General features: G+C 40.7%; 1 protein-coding gene across 1 annotated transcript in view; it reads right to left on the reverse strand.

Moving 5' to 3' along the window:
* GLDC (glycine decarboxylase) overlaps positions 1-17,771 on the reverse strand; it is a 46,901-nt gene that overhangs the window by 18,737 nt on the left and 10,393 nt on the right. Inside the window, exons 4-14 of the mRNA XM_075527196.1 lie at positions 14,461-14,625; positions 11,517-11,594; positions 10,666-10,813; positions 10,218-10,414; positions 7,553-7,649; positions 6,385-6,490; positions 5,161-5,300; positions 4,320-4,400; positions 3,658-3,755; positions 3,062-3,146; positions 2,929-2,970 (exon numbers count right to left, since the gene is read on the reverse strand). Coding sequence (XP_075383311.1) covers positions 2,929-2,970; positions 3,062-3,146; positions 3,658-3,755; positions 4,320-4,400; positions 5,161-5,300; positions 6,385-6,490; positions 7,553-7,649; positions 10,218-10,414; positions 10,666-10,813; positions 11,517-11,594; positions 14,461-14,625 — 1,237 coding nt within the window. The remainder of the gene's footprint in view (positions 1-2,928; positions 2,971-3,061; positions 3,147-3,657; positions 3,756-4,319; positions 4,401-5,160; positions 5,301-6,384; positions 6,491-7,552; positions 7,650-10,217; positions 10,415-10,665; positions 10,814-11,516; positions 11,595-14,460; positions 14,626-17,771) is intronic.

The raw sequence follows: 17,771 nt of genomic DNA on the forward strand, positions 1-17,771 counted from the left end.
AAAAAAAGAAAAAAAAAAAGCATGTGCAAAAATCCTGCAGACAACTCTGTTTTGTTGTTAAACTCTATGAAGGAAAGAAGCTGCCCTGTGCCCAAATAAAAATCAAACGTTTCTTGTGCAGCAAGACAAGTTCCCAAGTTCCCAGGATGCAGCCTGGCTGAACACAGAGCTTTGGAGAGTTTATGACCTTTGGAAGGAGGGGCAGGCAACTCAGGAGGACTACAATAATGTTGTGAGGTTATGCAGGCAGAAAATTAGAAGGACCAAAGCCCAGCTAGAACTTAATCTGGCTACTGCCATAAAAGACAATAAAAAATGTTTCTATAAATACATTAGCAACAAAAGGAGGGCTAAGGAGAATCTCCATCCTTTATTGGATGCGGGGGGGGGGGGGGGGGGGTGGGCAAACATAGTGACAAAGGATGAGGAAAAGGCTGAGGTACTTAATGCCTTCTTTACAGAGCAGAATGAAGCCCCCATAATGCAAGGGGAAATGGTGAGTGACCTGCTACACCACTTAGACACTCACAAGTCTAGGGGGCTGGATGGGATCCACGCAAGGGTACTGAGGGAGCAGGTGGAAGTGCTCACCAAGCCACTTTCCATCATTTATCCTGTTGTCCTGATAAGTGATGTTCCATCATTTATCCATCTTGTCCTGGCTAATGAGGGAGGTCCCAGGTGACTGGAGGGTAGCAAATGTGATGCCCATCTACAGGACAGGGTGGAAGGAGGATCCAGGGAACTACAGGCCTGTCAGGCTGACCTCGGTGCCAGGGAAGGTTACAGAGCAGCTCATCTTGAGTGCCATCATGCGGCACGTACAGGTCAACCAGGGGCTCAGGCCCAGTCAGCATGGGTTTATGAAAGGCAGGTCCTGCTTGGCCAAACTGATCTCCTTCTATGACAAGGTGACCTGCTTCATGGGTGAGGGAAAGGCTGTGGATGTTGTCTACCTGGAATTTAGTAAAGCCTTTGACACGGTTTCCCACAGCATTCTCCTGGAGAAACTGGCTGCTCATGGCTTGGATGGGTGTACTCTTTGCTGGGTAAAAAACTGGCTGGATGGCCAGGCCCAAAGAGTGGTGGTGAATGGAGTTTACTCCAGTTGGCGGCCGGTCACAAGCGGTGTTCCCCAGGGCTCTGTGTTGGGACCAGATCTGTTTAATAACTTTATCAATGATCTGGACGAGGGGATTGGGTACACCCTCAGTAAGTTTCCAGATGACACCAAGTTGGGCAGGAGTGTTGATCTGCTTGAGGGTAGGAAGGCTCTACAGAGGGACCTTGACAGGCTGGATCCATGGGCCGAGGTCAACTGGATGAGGTTCAACAAAGCCAAGTGCAAGGTCCTGCACTTGGGTCACAACAACCCCATGCAACGCTACAGGCTTGGGGAAGAGTGGCTGGAAAGCTGTCCAGCAGAGAAGAACCTGGGAGTGTTGGTTGACAGCCACCTGAATACGAGCCAGCAGTGTGCCCAGGTAGCCAAGAAGGCCAATGGCATCCTGGCTTGTATCAAAAATAGCATGGCCAGCAGGACTGGGGAAGTGATTGTGCCCCTGTACTCGGCACTGGTGAGGCCGCACCTTGAATCCTGTGTTCAGTTTTGGGCCCCTCACTACAAGAGAGACATTGAGGTGCTGGAGCGTGTGCAGAGAAGGGCAACGAAGCTGGTGAAGGGTCTGGAGCAGAAGTCTTATGAGGAGCGGCTGAGGGAACTGGGGTTGTTTAGCCTGGAGAAAAGGAGGCTGAGGGGAGACCTTATCGCTCTCTACAACTGCCTGAAAGGAGGTTGTAGAGAGGTGGGGGTCGGTCTCTTCTCCCAAGTAACAAGTGATAGGACAAGAGGAAATGGCCTCAAGTTGCACCAGGGGAGGTTTAGACTGGATATTAGGAAATTTTACTTCACTGAAAGGACTGTCAAGCACTGGAACAGGCTGCCCAGAGAAGTGGTTGGGTCACCATCCCTGGAGGTATTTAAAAGACATATAGATGTGGTGGTTAGGGACATGGTGGACTTGGCAGTGCTAGGTTAACAGTTGGACTCGATGATCTTGAAGGTCTTTTCCAACCTAAAATATTCTATGATTCTATGATTTCCAGTATCATTTTTTTTAACATTCAGGAGATGATTAAAAATCCTTAAGTTTTGCCTTCTAGGTCACCTACTAAAGCTGTGGGATCACAGGGCAAACAGAGAGGAGTTGTGTGGAATAGTACGTAACAGTTTGTTTCACACAGTTTTGTTGCTATCCGTTTTAATTAGAAGGGAATACACAAGACAGAAAACAGTGAAGGGAGAAGACATAGAGAAGGCGGTGAGAGAAAGGGGACAAAGGAAACCTAGTGGAAGATCAATGCAAGAAGCAAATAGGGAGAGAGCAGAGAAATCTCATTCAGTCAGAAAGTCATTTGGTACCCAAACAGCCTGGCTAAGGCTCTGCTTCATTTGCTACCAACTAGAAAAATGAAGATATCCAGGGACTCCAGCTCCTCACCTGGGGAAAAGGAGTGCTACCCTAAGAAATAGCAAACTGCTATTGAAAGAAGCATGAATTGCCAGTGCCACCTGACTCCTTCCATATTTCTGAGGACTTGACTGTCAGATTTGTAAAGCAGATAGAAGTTAGGTACTGCAACACTGCATGAGGGAACAGGAATGTGATATCTAATTCCAAAAATTATTTTCTTTTTTTTTTTCAGAATGGAGTCTCCAAAGCCACTCACTCTCCTGCTGTTTTTGCACTCCCACTGTGCTTTTTGGAGCTTTCTTCATAGCGGAAAAGGGAGCTGATGACTTTAGCTACTTCTGAAACTGCCTCCTCAGCTGGAGTACTAGACCAAAACCTTTACTTCTCTACAATGCCACTGGCTAGATAGTTTTCTCATGTGGGTCTCAAGTAAGACAGTATTATTGCAACTTACTGTAAGTTCAGCTGAACTATTCAGCTTCATTGTGCAGGACCCCTAAAAATACAAACACATTTGTCAGTATTTATTGAAATATATAAATATGTATGTAAGTACCTAATTTTTTCTCTGTTTGGTAAATACCTACCAAAGGAATCATGCTGTGAACAAGGGAAATATCTTTGTTTTCTAATCTTTTCATGTACCGCACGATATTTGTCTCAGAGTGATAGCTGGAGAACACAAAATGTGGTGTTAAAGCAAGCAGATTAGCTATACCAGCTGGTTGATCTGTGCTCTAACATAGGAAAAGCCATAAAAAAAGAATTAAGACTGAGGATAATTTTTAATATATACTAGGTACTTCTTTCCAAATCAGTACTTTATGCTTGCTAATAGCAATGTGGATGAAAAATGCCTATTATCATTCATTCAGAAATGCGATCAGTAAATATGGAATATAAGGGCTCTAGTAAGTCTGCTGATACTACATCCTCAAATAATAGCTTGTACAATGTAGCAGATTAATGGAAAAACACATCCCCCCATGTGACCATGAGTATTGCTTTGCTCATTTAAAATGTGAAAGATACCTAAAAATGCTACTAAATAGATTATTTCAGAGTAACGAGTGACTGTGTGAATATAGCTACACAACTGTTCTCAACTGACTCCAGTACCACTTTTGAAAGGAGATACTTTCAGATTCCATTAAAATATCAGATATACAGCAATTTCACAAACCTGTTGAAAACCTGATGTGTCAAGAATTTGGAAGTTCTCTTAAATGGGGTGCTAAGGATGCCTTTGGTTTCCTCGCCCATACCCTCAGCAATTAGCTCCTTTGACACAAAGAAACATGGAGTTAAATACTTGCATGGAAATTCCTCTTTTCACAGTCAATTTCCATCAGAACTAGCTTGTACTACCAGCTTACCTCAAGATTTAATCAGCTCTTTAGGTAAAAAAAAAAACTTTATTAGCATACATACCTGTATATATCTAGCATGACAACAGCATTATATTAAAACTGGGTACAGATGTCTCAGTAGTCCTCGTCTTGGAAGTATTGCTGCTAATTACTAATGACACGCAACACAAATTCCAGTGGGAGAGAAATAATTGACCACCACGTCCTAAGCCTCACAAAACAAGTAACAGCCTAAACGCAAGGTGTCCCAGCTGACCGAAAGGACTAAGTGTCACAATCAAAAGATGGCACTACTCGGTTACATAAATCATTGTTAGCTCAGACTGCCTCTTTCTTTAATAGAGAACCTGAAATTCTCAGTATTTAACAGATGGTCATCAATACAGACACCCACTGTCCCAAGAGCAGTTTTGTTTTTCACTAAACTTCTGAACCATTCAGATAATTTAATCCGTATGATCTATTGTCTACTTACAGCGGAAGACTCGCAACCAAAAATCCATAATATGTCATCTAGGTCTTTCTCATTTACAGTTTCATCAAGTGATACTCCAAGCTATGGATAAAAGCAACAGTAATTACTCAAAGCTCTTAATTCCAGAGGCATAGTATATTTGTTCTGGTCAAGAAAAAAACATTCCAGAAACACAGGAGGAAAAAAAAAGAAAAAAATCAATCTACCCAACAATATGTAAATGTCACTTCACTTTATGAAATAGATACATAAATTTATTTTATTTATATAAAATTTTCCAATTCCTACCTTTCCCCTGCTAAATCATCCAAACCAGATGGCTCACAAGCTTCAAGACTTGTGACCTTACTTCTGATGTTTCTAAGTGTTTTTCATTTAATAAGAAAACTGCCCATTTTGCCAGACTGCCCCCTCCCCTCATCCCATTTTACTGACCATATTAGACTTTGCCAAAAGTCTTTAGTGCCTACCAAAATGTGGTTTCGATTTCAATCTGTCTTTAAACACTGCCACAGGACCTGAATTCTGGAAGTCACTTTGCATTTCATCATTAGGTTTTACAGTCTCTACACTCGAGCCCTTAGTGGCATATTTAACATGAAACAATTAGATAATCTTTTTAAGTAGGCATAAAACGAAAATAAAATTATTATTTCTGGATGTTCAGTACATCACTTAACAACTTCACTCGTTATATTATTTTTATAGTTGACTGATATATCTGAGCAAATTACAAAAAGTCTTAAATAATTTTGTTCTGTTTAGCACATGTAATGACTAGAAACTTAATGCAGAAAAAGTCATGCTACAAAATTTCTGAAAGGTTTAGGGAGTTGCTTACTCTGCCATCAGTATAAATCCGAAAATTTATCTTTCTAAGAGCTGCCCTGTCCAAAACCTCTTTGACTGAGCATCCACACGTGATCGTCAAGGTATCAAAGAACAGATCATGATGTAGTTTATGACCAGCTCGCCTGAGACCTATAAAAAACATTAAGTTAATTCTATTAGCTGAATACTGTATTGCTTGCTTACACACTACTTACATAACAACACTATCAATCTCGTAAGTAAATGCTTTTACGTAATACAGCAAAATATTCCGCTTGTGTACAGAGCAGCAAAATCACCAGCTTTTTAGTGAAATGTCACTACACATGAAATGTATCTAAATCAGATTCACACTTAATTAATAATGCAGATTGAGTCTAGGGAAGATTATTCTGATACATAGATTTGTAATATATACAGTAGCAGAACTGGTATATGAATACAATAAGGACAAAATCACAAGACTGTAAAAAAGAATTTTGTTATATAAATGGATATTAATTGTCATGGAGCTTGCCATAACAAAGTTTAGAGTCTTAGTGCAGCAGCAAAAGGTCTTCCAGCTAAGCTGGCAAATAAAGCATGGATAATTGTGGCAGTTATTCCTCAATTCCCAGCATTCCAGTTCTGCATAGCTCCTTCTGACAGCAATGATAGTCATGCCAGTGAAAAAAACCTACCAGACCACACAGTCCAGCTGCAATCATTGTTTTCTGCTACAGATTCTGTGCTTTCGGTCAGCTGTTAACCTTTGGGATTTCAGTGCTTACAGCAGGTATGATACTCCACCCAACTTAATTGAAATGTTCCTATTTCTTTAATCTCATTTATTACTTTTTTTTTGCTATGTTATTAATACTCTGTGCAGATTCCTGTGTGTAAACTAGCATAGTCCAGTAAGTGAAGTACAGAGCTTGCAGCTGGAAAACAGCATTTGAATCTTATCTAGAAACTTGCTGTGTAGACTTCTGTTAGTTTCCCAAGGAAACAGAAGTAATGCTTGCAAGCTCATATCACACACATACCTAATTCTTGGATGTCATTATGAGAAGTACACAAAAACATTAGCTATGAATTTTGTATTAAAATGTTCTCTCTAGAGTTGACACAACACATACCAGCTGGCAAAAAAACCCCATAAGTTTATTTAAGAAGATGTATTATTTAAGAAGGTGTAAGGACTTGAGAAGGTGTAAGGATTTAAGAACAGTTTTTGCAAACATTAAATACTCACCTTCAGCCAAGATTAGAGTAGCATTGTGCACCCGTCTTGCAATATGCCTTAATCCATCAGACCCATGGTATACTCCAAACATGGCTGCCATGTTAGCCAGAAGAGCCTAGGATCCAAATACAGTTTACTACATTATTATTATTATTATTATTATTATTATTATTATTATTATCATCATCATCATCATCATCAAAGATTACTTCATGTTAGTTTAGCGGAAAGTTTCTTTAGTACCCAGGGACAACCTCATATACTCAGCTGATCTTATACTTGATTACGTGTTGCCTACAAAATAAAAGGTGGGAAAGGCAAAACACTTTTATGAAACTGTAAGCACTGATAATGAATTCAATGCCCTTTGAAATGTAAGTGTGTCAGCAATTAACATGAACTTAAATTCAACTACTGCAACAAAGACGTTTGAAGACTCTCAGGTAAAGCTAGTCCCATAGGAAACTCATTGTTTAGGATTGGTACAAAACATGTATGGAATATCTCATGAATACTAAGTAATTGAGCTCATTTTAATATTAATAATCCCTCCTCAAAATCTGGCACAACATTAAGAACATGAGCAAAGCATTGATAGGAGCAGAAAAAATTACAAACTTTGTCTGGCTGAAGGTCTGTGGAGGCATGCTGAAGATAACTATTTTGGATAATTACTTACTTAATCATGGTATTTTCCTGTAAAGATAGCTATTTGGCAATGCAATATTTTTGCATCAAACATAGACAAAAATATGTCGTGACAATTTGAAAAGTAGTTTTAGAATTTAAAAATTGATGTTTTTTTGCCTTGAGTGGGCAATTTCAGATCATTAGAATTCCCTTCTGTTTTATTAAGAAATCTGTCTCATTCATAACAAACACAGCACTACTCAGTGGTGTTCACCCTATGAGACAGACGGACTCATGACATTGCATGAATTCAGGGCTAAAGTCTTTATTAAAGGAAACAGATATTAATACCCTCTTTTCAAGCAGGGTTCCATTTTTCAAAGGACTCAAAACAAATGCACAAACACCAGAATATTTCAATGTTCTTAATTTATCTAGTAAAAACTCTCAAAAGCAAAGCTAACTCAAATCACTATGATGTCAGGACTATAATTTTATGGTTTAACTTGTTCCTTTCTACCGCTGAGAGTAAAGCATGACAAGTTACCTGTGCTGTGCAGATGTTGCTGGTAGCTTTATCCCTCCTGATATGCTGCTCTCGTGTTTGCAAAGCAAGTCGGTACACTTCCTTTCCATTTGCATCTCTAAGTCACAAGCGAAAATGTTGCTTCTGTTACTTTAAAATTACAGTAATTTAAGGCATTGGGCTCTACACATGCTAACCTGAAACTAGTTATCTATCCTCAGAGACGGAAAGGTGCTGGAGGGAATAAAGCATAAGTCAGGACAGCTATGATATCAAACAGAGTGAGACTAAAGTCTCTAGAGTTCTATTTACATCATGGCTGGCAAATGAGTCCAGTCAGGTAGAGCACACAGTGAGTTTTCTAAGCATACTACACCAAAACTTGGTATTTGCCTTAAAATGCCACAGATTATTGCAACTGTTTTAACTCAATAGTAACCCCAAACTTAATTTGAACAAACACTGAGAAAGCAGCATCTTTTCTAATGATGTCAAGTAAGAGCATGTTGAGTTTATGTATAAAAATAACCCGTCCAACAAGGTTGTATGAGATAACTGAAAGGGCTCTGACCAATCCATGCTTTAAGAGGTCCTTTTGTAGGGTTCCTAACATGTTAAAAGTAGAGAGGTAAGAGCCAATCTAATATCCTTTAAAATTATAAAAGCTTTCAGAACAGCCACAAAAAGAAACAGACAAACTACGTACACACATATATAAATATATATATATATATATATGCACACACATACGTGGGGGTTTGAATAGCTAGACTACTTGCCTCAAGTACTTGCACACCAGTTGTATGATATTTAAATAACTTTTACTCTGGCAGTTGTTTGGGGATTTTAACTATACAGCTTAGTTTATCATCAGTCCATCCAGAGGGACCTTGACAGGCTGGAGAAATGGGCTGACAGGAACCTCATGAAGTTCAGTAAGGGGAAGTGCAAAGTGCTACACCTGGTGAAGGACCCCATGCACCAGTACATGCTGGGAGCCACATAGCTGGAAAGCAGCTTGCCAGAAAAGACCCTGGGGGTCCTGGGGGACACCAAGTTGAACATGAGCCAGCAATATGCCCATGCAGCAAAGGCAAATGGTATCCCGGGCTGCATTAGGCAAAGGAGGTGCCAACAAGTCAAGGGAGGTGATCCCTGCCCTCTCCTCAGCACTGGTGAGGCCACACCTGGAGTGCTGTGTCCAGTTCTGGGCTCCTGAGAACAAGAGAGATATGGAAGTACTGGAGAGAGTCCAGTGAAGGGCCACAAAGATGTTGAAAGGACTGGGCCATCTCTCCTATGAGGAAAGGCTGAGAGAGCTGGGACAGTTCAGCCTGGAGAACAGAAGGCTCAGGGAGGACCTCATCAATGCATATAAATACCTGAAGGGAGGATGCAAAGAGGACAGAGCCAGGCTTTTATCAGCAGTGCCCAGTGACAGGACCAGAGGCAACGGGCACAAACTGAAACACAAGAGGTTCCTCCTGAACATGAGGAAACACTTTTTCACTGTGAGGGTGCCTGAGCACTGGCACAGGTTGCCCAGAGAAACTGTGGTGTCTCCTTCCTTGGAGATCTTCGAAAGACATCTGGACACGGTCCTGGGCAACTGCCTGCAGGTCACCCTGCCTGAGCAGGGATGTTGGACCAGATGACCTCCAGAGATCCCTTCCAACCTCAATCATTCTGTGATTCTGTGATCAAAAACTTAAAAAAAATCCATGGCAGAAAGCTACGTTGAGAAAGTACCGTAGCTTTTTCCATTTTAACATTTTCTTTTACTACTTTCTTGAGATGCAGAAAGATGAAAGTAGATATTAAAATATTAAACTAGGTGTAGTCACAGAGTAGCAGCAGCATGAACTTGATAAATACAATTACTGTTCTTTTGTAAAAAATTGTACCAGACTTCTGATCAAAATCTGAATTGGCGATCAGACTTCAGAACTATAAGTAAAGCCTAAGGATGCCCTTAGAATAAGCAAGATGATTAAAAATATATTTGAAGGCATATTACTAAACAAATGAAATATTTCTAATCTCATTGATAACTGTTAAATGTCATTAGGTATTTTGGTTACTGAAGTACTTCTGAATAGCTTCTGTGCCAAAGATATGCAGTCTTTCCAGTAACAGTTACTTTGTATTTCTACTATTCCCAGTTAGACATCTTGTCGAATTTCAAAATATGTCACCAATAACAAGAATTAGAGGTAAGTTTTTGAACACTATTTCTCTGCTTTGTTTAAGCTTGACTAAAATTTGAACTAGATTAAGTTCCTTCTTGATTATTTGGGAGCTTCACTGAATTTTCTGTTTCTTCCCATTTATGTTTTTAATGACTGGATGTCAGAGAAAAAGGTGTAACGGTACAGAACAAGCAGAATAAGTTAGCTTGCAAAGCCTCATGCCATCACAATTAATCCTCTCTGCTGTTTCGGTTACCTCTTCATCCCACATTGCAGTAAGCACTATAGACAGTTCACAGCTTCATTCCACACAAATGCAATTCTTTAAGCTTGCTTCCTAAAAATTTAAGGCAACTTTTATTCTCCCAGTTTTCAAGAAAAAACGTGTTTGGTACAACACTGTGATCAGCTGTTATTCATAAAGGCTGCACAAGATGGTCATAATGTGTTTTATTTCGATTTTCCCTGAAGACACTAATGGCCAAGGGAGCCCTTACCTTGTAACGCCCACCATTCGGCCCGGCATCATTCTCACTAGATTTTCCTTGACAGCAAAGAACGCCGCGTGGGGTCCCCCGTAGCAGAGCGGCACGCCAAACCTCTGGGAGTTACCCAGGACAACATCTACCCCAAACTCTCCAGGAGGCTTCAGAATACAGAGAGCCAGAAGATCAGAAGCGCAGCAGGTGAGAGTCTGAGAACAGAAGTGCACAGAGCAGTCAGCCTCTTTTCTGAAGGAACGGTGTTTGCATGGGAGCTAAGTCTGAACAAGATATAGCTTCAAACAGTTCCGTATCACTTGCACAGAGCTGAGGTGCAATGGATGTAATGGTTGTAATGGTCATCAATTGCACGGAGCCGAAGAGTAATACTTTAGATGGTATTGCATGTAACATGTTCGATGCATCAGATGGAAATCTGTGAGACCAATAAAATTTACTTTACCCCGTTCTGATGAGCTCTTTCAACAAGTTCAGAGAAGTCTTCCACCTTTCCTTCAGTGTCCGGATACTGAAATAATACTCCACTGACATCCTTTCCACTGAAATCCATCTCATGGGGTAATTTGAGCTCAGTAATAACACCTGTATAACTGGAAAACAAAAACATGCAGAAGACAACATATTCAAACCACTTCCTGCCTTGGAATGATACTTAATATGATGTTTTCATGGACTTATATATGACTTTTTTCTTTAACATACAGGGAGTTGAACCTGCTTTGCAGCGCTAAACATTGAGAAAGTTTCATGTCACAGTATATAGTACTGACGAATAATTGCATTCGATATCATCATCAGAAATATGGATCAAAGCAGAGCAGAGGATGCATAAGCTACCTGATACCAACATTTTGCTGCTTTAGCATGTTTAACTTTGAGAACCAAGTAATATTTTTAGAAGATGGCTACTTTAAACTTAAACTTGAAATGGATTTAGCTTTCATTAAAAGAGAAGTTTTGCTATCTAGTGTAATTCATTTCCTAGTTAAAAAAAATGACCAGACTGAATTCAATAACCAAATGTACATATTTGTGCAACCAACTTAAGGGAAAATTAAATATCTTCTTTTTATCTGATGTTTAGTCTCTTTTTAAACATCTTTAATTACTTTGCAGTTGTATTTGAATGGAAAAGTAGAAGCAATGCCAAATGTTAACATATTTCTGCTTCTATTTTGCAAAGAAATCATAATCCTATATTCCAAAAATGTTGGGTATATGGTGAAGAGGCACAGATGAAAAATGATTCAATTTAAGTGAAAAGTTATCGTGGAAAATGGAGAAAAACATTACTTTGCTCTAGTTTGGACCACTGCTATAGTTTGAGGGTGGCATCGGGCATCTACGTAGAACTTCCTTCTTTTGTTGTGCCTGTTAAAAAGAAAAGGAAAAAAAGATGGGTTACATATCAAGAATATATTGTGTTCCATGGAAATAAGATTAATTGTTTTCTAAATCTGAGTTTTCCTAACTTAAAAGGCAGTTGTAAATTTTGGTTATCATAACCAAATTAAGCGTAAGATTGAATGAAGGTTCTGGTCCATTTAAAATAAGAAAGTTCATTTCAGACACTCAAATGAGATTCATATGTGACAAAAATTAGAACAGATTATGAAACAGAACAAGGAGCCAATTTAAGAAGCTGCAGGAATGCCTCCACACACACATACTCTTTTAAAGGAATACAACTGTGGTCTTTAATAAAGATTTTCAGTGTTGCCCTGGATAACCAAACATGAGCCATCAAAGCAGTAAAACAGAGACTAAGACAATAGCCTAGTTTTCTCTGGTAAATGTGATTTTATGTCAGACCGATGCTTTGAACAACTGAATAGTTACAACACAGTCTCTGCTGTGTAATCACCTTCCTGATACACAGTCCTACAGTCACCTTCAATCATCTCAGATTTCATTTGATTTGCAGATCCCTTTCAAATGCCCCTACAATACAGATCCCTGAAAGTAAATTTGGATATACCAGTAACAGTTTTACTTTTAGCAACTTAGGACTGACGTACTTCACTGGTTTTTAAAGCTCCTGTTACCCACTAGTGGAAAAAAACAATTCACATCTTCAGTGTTCACGGACACAAGAAATTCATGCCACAGACTGTTAGGTTATGTGATAGAAGCTCCTCTGCACCCCCACAGAGAGGCAATGGCAGGTGGGGGAGCCCCAATAACACCCTGTCCCTGCTGCTCCCAGGCCCATCACAGGAGATACCAGCCCATCAGCCACCCATCTCCATGAGCACAGAGGAGAACAGAGGCCCCAAGGCAGGTGGGAACTCTAATTAATTAATTAACCCAGACAGACACACTGTCTGGGCCCCCCCTGAGGGGACATTATGGGATGCAGGGGAAGAGCATTTTGGGATTGCAAGGGCTTGTTATGAGATGTTTAGGAGAAAAGGGATACAGCTACGTGATTCTGGGAGGAACAAGTGTAAGAAAATAGAGGGGTAAGGGGGTAAACAGGGCCAGTCATACATAAGTACTTGCTGGTTGATGCACTTGCACCCAACTAGTGCAGTCTGTTCTCTCTTCTTGTTAAACTCCTTTCTGATTCTTTTCACGGGTAAGGGGATGCCGTATTCTGGGGGTGGGTGGGGGGGTGGGTGTATATGGCTATCTGGGTGCCAGCAACTGCAGTCAGACCATGGAGGATCCACACGTCCATGGTGCAGCAACTGGAGTGACTGGAGTGAGTGGAATTCAGTGCCAGCAACTGGAGCAGCACCTCAGCCACAGGGGCCCATGTGTCTATGGTGGTATCAGCTGGAGCAGGTGTGTGTCTGGGCTAGTACCATGGGCAGGGCAACTAGAGTCTCTCCAGTAGGTCCGTGTCTCTTTTGTACTGGGGAGCCCAGAACTGGACACAGCACTCCAGGTGTGGCCTCAACAGTGCCGAGGAGAGGGCAAGGATCACCTCTATTGTCCTGTTGGCAACACTTCTCCTAATGCAGCCCAGGGTACCATTCGCCTTCTTTGCCACCAGAGCATGTCGCTGGCTTGTATTCAACTTGGTGTCCCCCAGGACACCCAAAGGCCTTTTCTGCAAAGCTGCTTTCCAGCCTGCCAGCCCCCAGCATGTACCCCATATGCCTGGGGTTGTTCCACCCCAGGTGCAGGACTTTGTACTTCCCCTTGTTGAGCTTCATGAGGTTCCTGTCAGCCCATTTCTCCAGCCTGTCAAGGTTCCTCTGGATGTCAGCACAACCCTTCTAGTGTATCAGCTGCTCCTCCCAGTTTTGCATCATGAGCAAGCTTGCTGAGGATACACTCTGCCTCATCATCCAGATCATTAATTGGACTCAGTGTTGCCCCTGGGGTACACCATTAAAAACTGGCCTCCAACTAGACTTCATGTCACTGATCACCACCCTCTGGGCCCAGCCATTCAGCCAGTTTTCAGTCCACCTCACCTTTGCCTCATCCAGCCCATACTTCTTCAGCTTCTCAGTGAGGATTTACAGGGGACCGTTAAGGTAGATGATACCCATTGCTCGACCATACCCACTGCTCTCCCCTCATCAAACCAAGCCAGCCATTTTAATTGTAGAAAGTTATCAGGTTGGTCAAGCATGACCTCCCCTGTGTGAATCCATGCTGGTGACTTCTGATCACCTTCTTGTCCTTCACATGCCTCAAAATGGTTTCCAGGACTAGCAGTTGTTCCATCATCTTCGAGGGACTGAGGTGAGGCTGACCGGCTGGTACTTCCCTGCATCCTCATTCCTGCCCTTCCTGAAGATAGGAGTGACATTTGCTTTCCTCCAGTGCTGAGGCACCTCTCCCAGTCGCCATGATTGTCCAGAGATAATCAAGAGTGGCCTCGCAATGACATCAGCAGCTCCCTCAGCACTCATGGGTGCATCACATCAGGGCCCACAGACTTGTGTATGCCTGGTTTGCTTAAGTATTCTCTAACCTGACCCTCCTCCACCAAGGGTAAGTCTTTCTTGCTCTAGACTTTCCCCTGGTCTCTAGGTCCTTAGGTTTCTTAAGGCCTTAGGTGTCCAAGTTAAACATTCACATCAACACTGGGAACTTCTCTGGGGGCTTAATAACATGGGTTATAGTTGTTTAGTGATCCGCTCACAGATCACTAAATGGCTTTGAAAAGGCCACACTCAACTTCAACCCACTCACCTATCCATGCCTACGCAGGAGAGATGCCTTTCAAACTCCAAAATCCCTTCCTGCTGTGACTTAACCATACATTTAAATATAGTACCTGTGACATAATTGCATGGCTTCTGCAGCAGCTGTCCCCTCATCCAGCAAAGATGCGTTAGCCACATCCATTCCTGTGATATCGCACACCATAGTCTGGTAATTTAGCAGGCTCTCCAGCCTGCCCTGGGAGACCTCAGGTTGGTAAGGAGTATACTGGGTAACCCTGTAAGGAAAGAATGCTGAGTTTGGGTCTAGGAAAATAAATGTGTAACAGAATTATGCCAAGATGTAACTGAGCTATGTCATAGGAAAAATAAATTGTAAAGCATAACTCACTAACATGAAATTTTGTTAGAAAACAGTTATTTTTAGATGGCTGTAATTTATTACTGTCCTGGAAGCCTGAGAATATTTTCCCTTCTGGTATTGACTTGGCTTTTTACAGGAGAAGAACTCTATTTCTCCATTTTGAAAAGAGAGATTACTTTTAAAACAGAGGTTTGAGTGCATCTTGGGGAAGGGAGAGGGGAAGTAGGTGCTGTGTGTGGGAGAACTCAGTCAAGTCACAATATCCAAATGAGAATGCTTAGTTCAATCATATCTAGGTATTGCCGTTATCTTTCAAGACTGTTTCTGAAGCCCTTTACTTGTCAAGTCTTCTCCATTCTTATGGGAGGAAAGGCACTCAGCATTTCAAGCTCAGAGACATGCAACTTCTTGTGAAATGGCAGTTTCCATATACGTTAGTGAAGGGAAGTGAGACTGCTCTGAGTTTCCTCTGTTGTCATTTGGAGAACAAACAGTAGAGGGAACATAAGCAACTCCTCAGAAATGGCAACCATCTAAGGGAAAGGTTCCATTATAACAGTCCAGAAAAACACAGCAGCATGGGTCCAGGGATGAAAGGCAAGAACAGAGATCAGACTCTCCTCTCCCTGCTGGAAATTTGGGCACTGGATTCCACGGTAGTTCAGGACAGACTTTACACCAGTCTGAATTCAGAGTAGCAGCCAGAAACAAGTGGTGAGTGGGAACACTCGTGGCCTCTGTTTTCTAGCAACGGAAGAAAACAACAGTTTGTCTCCTGAAAGGGCAGTAGTAAGCCCTAGACTTTTGAAAAATGCTTATGGGTGAAGGTATAATCTTTAAAGAGAGACTGAAGTATTTGGAAGCTCAAGTCATGCAAAGTCAATAGAATGTGAGCAACAAAGATTTTTAAAGAACAAGCTGCAGAACCTGCAGTTACAAAGCAAGATGAGAGGAGCAATAAAATAGTAATGCAAGAGAGAAGGTAGGAAAAAAGTCCTGAAGAAAAGAATAGAAGTGCTAGAAAGGACACACTCAATAAGTGAACTCAAAGTGTAATCTATGATAGATACTAATGTATTTAGTATCTATTTAAATGATACATCTGCTCAAATTTCTCACATATACTATTCAGTACAGTGACAGAAGGCAATAGCTATATGTCAAATTAGATAAATAATGATGATTTTCTCAAATGTTGAAGGTTTTTCATGATTCTTAGCCAAGTCTAACACTAAACTGCCTGAATCTATACCACATGTTAAGTGACTTTTTAAAGTCATTTAAAAGCAAACTCTTTAAAAGTAATTTCTAAAGTAAACTTTTACATAAATCAAATCTCTAAAAAGCACACTAAACCATCTCTCATTCAAAACTGGCCTCTCTTCTGCTTAGGTTTGGTCAAGTGGCCCTTCTGCCGGTCCAGTACCAATGACATTAAAATGAAAAGGAAGAATTACCATCGCGGCAAGGAACAAAACTACAAACTGCCTCTTGTTCAATCAAACTGGAGGAAAATATGATCTCCAGTCAGCATCTGTTCTGACCAAAAGTACTTCTGCAGACACACGCTCCCAAGCTAATTAAGGCAGACAAGTCATGACACAAAAGAAACCTTCCATGAGAAGTTTGTGCCATCTTTCTTGAGCCAGTGTCTGACCTTCAGGAGTTCAGTAGTAAGTGGCTTCAGTTTTTGTAGCTTTTATAACTCTTTGCTTTAGTTTAATGTTTCACCCTTTGCCTCATCCTACTCTCAAAAATACTTGTATGAACTTTAAGATACCAATGAAGGTTTTAAGAGAAGCTGGCATCAAAGCAAGAAGTATCTAGGAAGCATGCTTTCAGCCAAAAGCTAGGCCACTCATCCAAAGACCTGGCTTATGAAAGAGCAGAAGCTTTCGTACTTGGGAGCTGCATTTGTTCTAGGTTTAGCAACAAAACAAAAGACTATACATTAACTGCAAGATTAACAATTATGGCTTCTTTATACTAAAGTTAGCTCTTGCTCCCACGCAACGATTCCGAAAACTCCATTATCAAGCAATATTCAATGAACGAGTTCTTCATTAGTATTTGTAGGTGTACAGTCAATAAGATCTAAGACTAAGCCAATTTATGTCTTAATATACAGTAAGTTCTAGCAAAATAGTTCACCATATATCTTCCTTAGTGATTTTTTCCTATACTTTGACTGAATCTCTGGAAAGTTAATGTGTTCATAATCAACACAATACTTTTATCTTGCTATAAATTATGTTCTTGCCGTTTCAGACATCTGCAAGACTAATCTCATGCAATGGCAGAGATAGAATTGATTTGGATTTCCAGTTATACAGAGTATTCTTTTTGAGATCTGACAATTAATAAGAGGAAATGAACTTAAAGCAAGGACAGACCACTAGCAGAATTTAAAACCAACATACATGAGCCACAGAAAAAAGATAATTCATACATCTGTCAACACTGGAAAACTGAGACTGAAGTTCAGTCATGAATACATAAAATTTTTAAATTATCTGACTTTCATGGACTGGACATCACTGCCAAGGCCAAAACTGAAACAAAACAAAACAAAACAAAACAGCTGCATTTAATTTAAATATGCACATATATAAATATTGCAGTGTAGAAAGATACTAGAGTGAAGCTGTACAACAAGGAGCCATCCAACTGCAAGCAGTTCCATCCAGCCTGCAAAATTCCCAAATGCCGTACTGTATATAGAGTTCCAGATGCATCACTTGGCACTTTATGCACCTTTGAAGAGCAGTTATAAGGGTGTTCCTAAAACAGTATCTTACCCATGGGTTTGAGAAAGCTGGATAGTCTTATGATAGGGCACGGAGACGTGCCAGTTTCCACTCGAAGCATAAACACTGAATTTACTGCCAATTTGGCATACTTTGTAGTTGCTTGTGCAGCTTTCTGTATCCAGTCTACAAGTAGAAACCAGCTGTGTATCGTTTATATCAGATTTTTGCATGGTATGCAGTAATTTTCAGAATGCAATGCATATGTATCGAGTGCTACTAGCTAATAAGTTTAATAAGTTACACTACCGAT

This window comes from Mycteria americana, chromosome Z, assembly GCF_035582795.1.
Source record: "Mycteria americana isolate JAX WOST 10 ecotype Jacksonville Zoo and Gardens chromosome Z, USCA_MyAme_1.0, whole genome shotgun sequence".
Classification (NCBI taxonomy): domain Eukaryota; kingdom Metazoa; phylum Chordata; class Aves; order Ciconiiformes; family Ciconiidae; genus Mycteria; species Mycteria americana.